The following is an 8,723-nucleotide window of genomic DNA, read 5'->3' as shown; positions in this document are numbered from 1 at the left end:
AAAAAAATTGGCCATTTTTCGCACTGTAAATCCAGCAACACTGCTGCCATCTATGGCTGACACACCAGATCTTGTACATGACTGCCTGCAAACATTGGAAGCTGTTTATTCTTCAAGGCCAAATCTGAGAGACAAACAATTGATAAAAGAGTTTCAAGCAAAGAAGGGGGAGCACGGGTGGCTGGTAGCAAGGGATGGCCGCATTATCATCCCAGCTGCCTGGGTTCATGTGGTAGTAAAGAGCACTCATCATGGTACCCACTACGGACCCAGGGCCCTGGTAAGATGGATCAGTTACTATGTAACTAGAGTGGGATTAAGAGAGGCTGCCAAGGAGGTATCAGAGACATGTGAGGTCTGCCAGAGAAATAACCCATAAGGAGGGAGAAGAAAAACTTCAGGACATCAGAGAATAGGCAATGGGCCAGGAGAAGAATAGCAGGTGGATTTTACTGAGTTGCCCCGGCAACAAGAGATAAAATATCTCCTTGTCTTTGTGGACACTTTCTCTAATTGGGTTGAGTGCTTCCCATGTCGGACTGCCCAAGCCCGGGAGGTAGTCAAGACACTCCTACGAGAAATCATACCTCGCTTCGGACTTCCAAAAGGAATAGGGTCAGACAATGGCCCACATTTCATTGCACAAATTACTCAGAAGGTTTCTGAGTTCCTGGGAATCAGCTGGCATTTACACACCCCTTGGAGACCTCAGTCCAGTGGAAAGGTGGAACGTATGAATCAGACCTTAAAAAGACACCTTGCAAAGATTTGCCAAGAAGCTCGACTCAAATGGCCAGAGGCCCTACCCTTGGCCCTGTTACGAGTAAGGGTCGCACCACATTCTAAATTGGGATTAAGCCCGTTTGAAATAATGTATGGTAAGCCTTACCCTCTGAGTCTGCCCATGGGTACTGAACAACAGTTACATGTTTTAGGAGAGGGAATGATTAGAGAATATGTATGGTCCTTGGTTTCTGTTTTGTCTTCCATCCATCAGCAGGTACGGGACGTGCTGCAGACACAGGACCAGTATCCTGCCCTGGGAAATCGATTATTACCTGGGAGTTACGTCCTTGTGAAAGATTGGAACGAGGAACCACTTCGAGCCAGATGGAAAGGCCCATATAGGGTACTTCTAACGACCCCGACGGCCGCAAAGCTCGAAGGAATCAAGACTTGGATACATTCCAGTCGCCTAAAGCCGGTGGCTGGACCAGAACAAGAAGGAATCCCTGCAGACTCCGGGACCGGAGACAGAGAACAGTGGAAGGTGGAGCCAATAAGAGACTTGAAATTCCTATTCAAAAGAAAGGAACTTTGAATAATTTGACAATCTTTGATTAAGTTTTATAAGCCTTATTATGAAATTGTTCAAGGTTTTATTGTGGGGCACCCTGATCTGTCCACTCCTACTTATAGGAGGGGAAACCCTTTTACAACAAAAATTTGACCCTCAGGAAAATGTCTGGATTTATCTGGCCCGGGAAATTTTAAATAGAACGGACTTCTGCTTAGCGGGAGGGATCAATGCTCACCTGGTTTTTACCTCATGCTTAATCGCAGTACCAACCCCTTTAAAAATTTTACAAAATTATACTATGCTGAAGAATGTAGAGAAGAAAAGTACATATCAGAATATATATAAGTGGGGGACTATTGTAAAAGAGAAGAATAGAGACATGTTTTCCGTACGGGTTCAGGCAACAGCTAATGCTTCTGAATGTTTCCTAATAGTTAATTGTACTAATAATTGCTTCAAATTGAACCAAGGTAGAAGAATCCTTTGTAACAAGACCAATCAAATATCCTATGTATACAATGTTCACCTGTCGTCTTATCTATCTTCAGACCTAAGGTGAATCAAATGATTTTACAAACGAAGAAAGCTGAGAATACTAGGTTTGTGTTGAAACAAATTGAGTGGAGCAATTATAATAAAAATAATTAAAAATGCTCCAGAGGGGGAAAATGTTAGGTTTGACCTAGAAACCACTACACATAGCCCAAGCAAAAGTCTCTGTTCTGTAACTAATGCTCAATTGCAATGATAAGGAGAAGACAGTCTTAGATAAAGGAGACTTGAAAACAAAAACAGAATTAGTGGAGTAGGGCAAAGAGCTGATTTAAATATTAAGATTCACACCCCTAGGTGGGGAGAAAGTATGCTAATGAAACATACATGTATGGAAATGAGATACATAGCTAAAACACAGGTATAGAGACATGCTCAGTAAAGAACTCCTTGCGTCACTCCCTTATAACCAATTAGCAAACAAGAATGCTTATGAAGGTCCAATACTCCTGTATAAAAGATGCTTAGAATTAAGAATCTGTGTGCTTGTTACGTGAAATTATTCCGCTTGCACCTTGTATTGCTAGCAATAAATCTTTATACTTTCACCCCTGGTATCTTTATTGGCTTTTGCATACCGGGCACGATCCCAGACTTGAGCTGGGGCTCAACAGTTTTTGGCGACCCAGATGGGACTGCCTTAGATAACTTTGCCCGGACTAGCTGACGACCAGACACAGCTCTTCCTTATCAAATGTCAGGCGCGCCCCGGGATCTCTTTTCCCGGTGAGACTTTTGTTTCAGGGGGAGCTGGATTGCTGAGGCGGCAGTAGGCTAACGGTGCAAAGTCATAGAGTGAAAGTATCAGTAACAGGCACCTGGGTGAGAGGGTAGAAAGGGCATAAGGCCTACCGTCAGCACGCCTGCCTGGGATTATCTCTGTAAGTATTCTGTCTGGCCCGAGTCCAAGACCAGTGATTTTTCCCCTGTGAGGACGAGGACTAAGAACAGATCCCTGGATCCCAGGTAAGTCGGACGGTCAGGACCGGGAAGGCAGCCCTGAGATGGGTACTATTAACAGTAAGGTTAGGAAATGTACCCCCCTCTCTTGTGCATTGGGACATTGGGCAGAGTTTGGTGGAGATCCTATGACTAAGAAGAAAGCTAAATTCTTCTATAAAACTGAGTGGCCACGCTATCAGCTAGATGATCAAGAACATTGGCCTCCGGAGAAAAGTGTTAATTATAATACCATCTTACAATTGATTTTGTTCTGCCGGCAAAATAGTAAATGGGAGGAATTGTTATATGCATAAGCGTTTATGTCTCTTTATAAAAATAGAAAGGTTTTGGAGGAATGTGGATTGGGGGAGGGGGTTGGGGTCTGTGAGATGGCTGTGACTTGACCAACTGCAAATCCTGACCTGGACTGTCCGGAGCCGGAGGCTCTTCCCCCTCTGTTGCCTTTACTGTATTCTCTTCCTCTTCCCCCTCCTTCTCCTGATTCATCTGATTCCTCGCTGGCATCTGCTCTTCCTGCTTCTTCCACCCCTGAGGCGGAGATTAAAAACACTCCCCGACCTAAAAATCTAAAACAGCACCAACCCTGGCCGTCAGGTGCTTGGCAATCTCCAGATTCCCCGATTTCTCCTGATATAACCCCAGGAGGTGGGTGGAGAGTACAGTTAAGAGCAGACTCCGGGGTTAAGGGAAAACATCGCAGGGAATCTGATCCTGGCCATAAAAAGGGAAATAAGGTATTTCCCCTAAGAGAACAAGTGGTACCTGGGCCTCTCGGAGATGACGGGGAGCCAACCTACCGTCAAATCTTTGAGCACATTCCTTTCACTACATCAGATTTGTATAATTGATAAAACAATACCCCCAGCTTAAAAAAAGATCCTGAAAAGATACAAAACCTGTTTAAAACAATTTTCAAAACCCATAACCCAACCTGGGCAGATGTTCAGTCTCTTTTAGATATCCTGTTGACATCAGAGGAGAGGAGAATGATAAAAGACAAAGCCCGTGAGTATGTAGAAAAGAAAATTACCGCAAAAAATTTGCAAAAAAATAGGGACAATCATGTTCCCACCCAGGGGCCAGATTAAAAACCAGACCAAGATATGATCTCTATCCGCGCCTATCGAGAATATATCCCCCGAGGATTGAGAGATGCTATAAAAAAACCTCAGAGTTTTAGTGAGATATATGAGGTCCGACAGGAGACAAATAAAACCCTGAGTGCTTTCTTGGAAAAAATTTACACTACTTTCAGACAATATACTCGTGAGGACCCGGAAGATACATCAAACGCTCGCGTGATAAATATGATTTTTTATAGATCAGAGTGCACCGGACATTAAAAAAAAATTACAAAAGACAAAAGGAACAGCAGGTATGCCTATTTCCCACCTAATAAACATTGCTTACCAAATATTTATTAACCGAGAAAGTGTTCAGGAAAAAAAAAGAAAAAAAAGCAGTGGACTGTTTGCTTTTAAAAGGGATTCAGATTGGTCGCTCCCCATTATGCATCCGAACTCCCCGAGGGATAGCTTAGTTCTCCATTCTTTCACTACTGCTTCTTCTCTCTTTACGGAGAAGTAGCCATCAATATTTCTTTCATCCCCTTCTACCGCCTGGTGGTAAGCGATATGCGCCCATAGATCGTTTGCATTCTCTACGCGGCGGGTCCCGGTGTGCCAGGGGCAGCACCCGATCAGGTTCATCTCCATCACCGTGTCCTTAGATCCCACCCTCGTCGCCATGTCTCGGACGGCCAGAGCCGACTCGAGGTGATTTAGAAATTACTCGTTCGTCAGGGCGGGCTGGTGAATGGAGAGACAGACAAGGTTTAATAATTGCAAAAACGTTTACTTACGCCGCCAGTAGTTGCGACGCAGATGGTCCGGTCGTCTGAACAACCACGTGGGTTGTTTCAGCTGGCGAGGCCCAGGCCAGTTAATCCGTTCACAAATCAAGCTGGCGGGAAAAGGGTACGTCTGGGATTGCGCTCGGCGACGGGAAGAAAGATCGATAGGTGATCAGTCTATCGATCAGCTAGCCGCAAGTCAGATCTCTTTAGAGGCACTCTGCAGCGTGCTTAAAGTTCTTCAAGTTCTTCGACTTGGGCGGAAGTCGCACGGAATTTTAAACGGCTAGCTAGCCAATTACTAGCCGCCACGTGTGAATAATTTAGAACTGGCCAATAGCGGGACACAAATTTGCATTCGAATAGCGGGAACTCTTTGCACTGTGCATTTCTGTGCTGCAAGGAAGAAATGCATCCTGCAAATTGGCGGGAAGTCTCTTGCACCGAGGTTCTTCTGCGCAGCAAAAACCTTCACTGTGCAAGAGGCTCTCATGTGGCAAGAAAATTCCATCATGCCGAGGCACCAAAATTACTGGGTTGTGACAGAGTAGAACTGGAATCAGACCTTGAATATTTAACTACATAATTTGTAATATTTTGCAAACACTATTAATGTTATATAACTAACAAAATGACTGTTCTCCAAAAGAACATTAACTTCATTAATATTTTTACATCTGCCATTCATTATCTGAAATCTGGCTGAGTGACTGATCATTCTTGGGAGAGCAGACTGAAACATGGGAGATAAATTGTACCTACAAAAATGAACATATAAAAGATGGGCATGGATACCCCCTGTTCTTTCACATGTGGGCCCAACTTAGGTGCTAATGTTTTTGTCCATAAAAGCATATCCACGCCAAAAATATTGATTCAAGCACAGAGATACAGAACTTTAGCGGGAGAATGCATAAAACAAACTCATTCATAAAAGAGGGCCGCTATAAAGTATCAACAGGCTCAAGCATTAAAGTATATTTTGCACTTGAAATAATTATAAATTCTATTATGTAGGTGGGAACCACAAATATAAGTCACATGCTAACACCAACAGGCAAAGTTTATGCTGAGTTAACAGTCTCTCAGCTATATCCAGGGGAGTTTATGCTTATCACTGGCTCCGGGTCAGAACTCCATGATCTGAGGTAAGTCCATCTTTTTATACACTTTATACTCTTAGTCATATCAGGAATAAAAGATCTCACCAAAAAGCCCTTGCTTTTCATGTACAACCCCACACAAGTTTTTACACTATGGGCATGGGTACATAATCAGGTTCCATGAAGTAAGAAAAGGCAGGGATTTACTGTGCATCAGCTACTGCGTGAAAATTGCTCATGAGCACATTGCTACTCGATAGTAAACAAAAGCAAACCTGTGGTCATTTCTCCTCTTTCACTGTGGGCTAAGCTGAGGGGGAGGGGGAAGGGGACACACAAAAGCATGTATCCAGGCAATTACTAGAGAACAGGCAATTCACTGTAAATCCCTGTCCTTGCTTACCTTGCGGTAGCTTGTTTGTGTGTCTGTCCTAACAAGCAAATCCTGAAGCCCTTACTCAATAATTACTCAGGCAAAACCTTGAAGTTCATATGAGTCCAGCCTTTCTAAGGACACTAGTACTTGAGCCAAAGTAAATAAGTAGCTACAGCATGTGGACAAATAAACAAAGTTAAGAATTAAAATGGGGCAGCTGCTCCATAGCACCTGTCTACTTGCTCTTCTCTCATGGTAAATGAACGCTAAACTGCAGCTATTTACCCCTCCCTCCGGTTAGTTTTCATATCCTATAGGGCAGATGGACAGTTGCTTTCCATGCTAAGTCTCTAGCTACTTACACCTTACTGTACTTTGTTTTTTTCTTCATACACTATAGGTGCAATCTTTGATATCATAGGGGTCTGCATTTTACTCTTTTTAGTTCAGTTGAACCCTGAAATATAAGCAGTTGTATAGGGGAATTAAAGTAGAGGTATAGCTAACTGTCCAGCAATCCTGTACTATTTAATATAAGTAGATGTTGATTTCCTGTTTGTTTTGGTTGCCTTGTTCTGAATTGTATGTTGACAGACAATGGGGTTATTCTTTTGAGTATTTTGTCTTGTACAATAAATAAAATGGCACAAAGAATTAGTGACCCTTTAAGGCCAATACTACTGGTGCTACTTGTTCATTTGTTCAGATTCCGATACCACTAGTTCTGTCTTCTTGATATTAGGGCAGTGCTGTATGCGTCCTTGGTACTGAAAGAAAGAAAGAACATTCCAGGAGAAAAAATGGCCGAAATACATTGCAAGAGTGTATTAAACTGATTCTTTCAATATGTGCATTACAAACAAAGTCAGTTGCATTAATTCTGGCTAAACACACAAAACAAAAGAGGGATCTCTGCTGGGAAAGCAAATGTGCAATTCACTGAAAATTAATCCCTAAAAATAGTTAAAGAATGGAGCACTTCAATTTGATGCCTTCAAAGTGAATAGTGTCTTTTTGTGTAAGCAGCTCAACTGGAATCAGTGAGAATGCTTTCACATTTAGGTACTGAAGTTGAGTACAACCAGCCCCAACATACTTATTGATGAAAAAATTAAGAGCCTTGTATGGTCCCCCAGCTATTCCTGAAGACTTTCTAAGAAGGCTTATGAAACCACTCCAAGTGTATGTTACAATGACTATGTCTGCCAGTGACCCCCAGATACCTTACTGTTTGCTTAAGCACACTATTTTCTTCTACATTTCCACAGTTTGTTTGAGAAATGCCTGAGCAACCACTCTGATCTCTTACATATGCTGTCCTGATTGACCTCAGAGTCAGTCAGACTGATATGAAGCTGCTCCCCACAGAACAAGTCCTAAATATTTGGCCTCACGATTAATAGTAAATAAATAAATAATCAGTAATTGCTAGATTAAAGCTTTGTTCTGTACACCTGGTGGATCCTTGATATCTACAACTTCTAGATCACTGGTCTTTTCTAGAGTTATTGGATACTTAAATAGTAAACTCTTTGGGATAAAGATTTCACTACCTTGTGGGTTCGGCAGCTAGCACAATGAGATACTCTGATCCTTGACTGGGGCTCTATGTATAACAATAACAAATAATTTTAATTAAATAATTTTAATAGCAATTAAATGTATAACAATAACAAATAATTTTAATAGCAATTAGCATTATTGTATTGATCACTATATATATAATATGTGTGTGTGTATATATCAGGAATAAAAAAGGTTAATTCAATTGTTGTTCTTCTCTTGTAGGTGGATAGAAGAGGAGTCAAAGGCAGGTGGATACAATGTTGAAATTAAAAATATTACAGATGAGATGGGAGTACTTGGTGTAGCAGGACCATATGCACGAAAGGTCCTCCAAAAACTGACTACTGAGGATCTTAGTGCTGCCGCATTTAAGTTTCTTCAGACCAGACATTTTAAGTTTTCTGACATTGATGTTACTGCTATAAGGATATCCTATACAGGTAAGAGGTAGGCAAACCACATGGTCAGGATTAAAGGCAACTGGGAAACTGACTAGTGTGACCCAAATTATACTGCAAAAGGAATATAATAAGCAGTTGGTTTATCAAATTCTATATAAGAGAAACCCTAGTACACTGATTTTTTTCAAACATTTTCTAGTCAGGTACCATGAAATTTGAGAAGACTGCCCACAAATAAAATGCCCCAGAAGTATAAATATTTTTTCTTAACAAAACAAAGGCCTATTCTGATAACCTTTTTGGTTGATGGAAATGTCAAGATTTTTTTTTGGTTTGCCAATGACTTAGTGTCTGTAAAATGCCTTGAAAAAGTAAGCATAATTGATAAGCATTTTGGTTTTTTCCCTCCTCTTTCTCTTGGTATAGACCAGAGGTGGGCAAAATATGGCCCACAAACCAGATCCAGCCCACCAAGGGATTTTGTCCAGCCTGTGGCAGGCCCCTTGTCCCTGCTTGACCCATGCCATGGCATGTGTGGCTGGTCCCACCACCCCTGGGTACGCAGCAGACCTGGGGTGGAATAGCTGTTGGACTTGCTTCCTGGCAGCCC

General features: G+C 42.0%; 1 protein-coding gene across 1 annotated transcript in view; it reads left to right on the top strand.

The window, feature by feature from the left end:
- Positions 1-8,723, top strand: part of DMGDH (dimethylglycine dehydrogenase) — a 92,995-nt gene that overhangs the window by 43,995 nt on the left and 40,277 nt on the right. Inside the window, exons 10-11 of the mRNA XM_025201399.1 lie at positions 5,685-5,815; positions 7,935-8,152. Of these exons, the coding sequence (XP_025057184.1) occupies positions 5,685-5,815; positions 7,935-8,152 (349 nt within the window). The remainder of the gene's footprint in view (positions 1-5,684; positions 5,816-7,934; positions 8,153-8,723) is intronic.

The sequence above is a fragment of the Alligator sinensis genome, unplaced genomic scaffold (assembly GCF_000455745.1).
Source record: "Alligator sinensis unplaced genomic scaffold, ASM45574v1 scaffold159_2, whole genome shotgun sequence".
In the NCBI taxonomy this organism is placed as follows: domain Eukaryota; kingdom Metazoa; phylum Chordata; order Crocodylia; family Alligatoridae; genus Alligator; species Alligator sinensis.
Note: the sequence above shows the minus strand (reverse complement) of the source record. Positions and strands in the feature narration are given on the sequence as shown.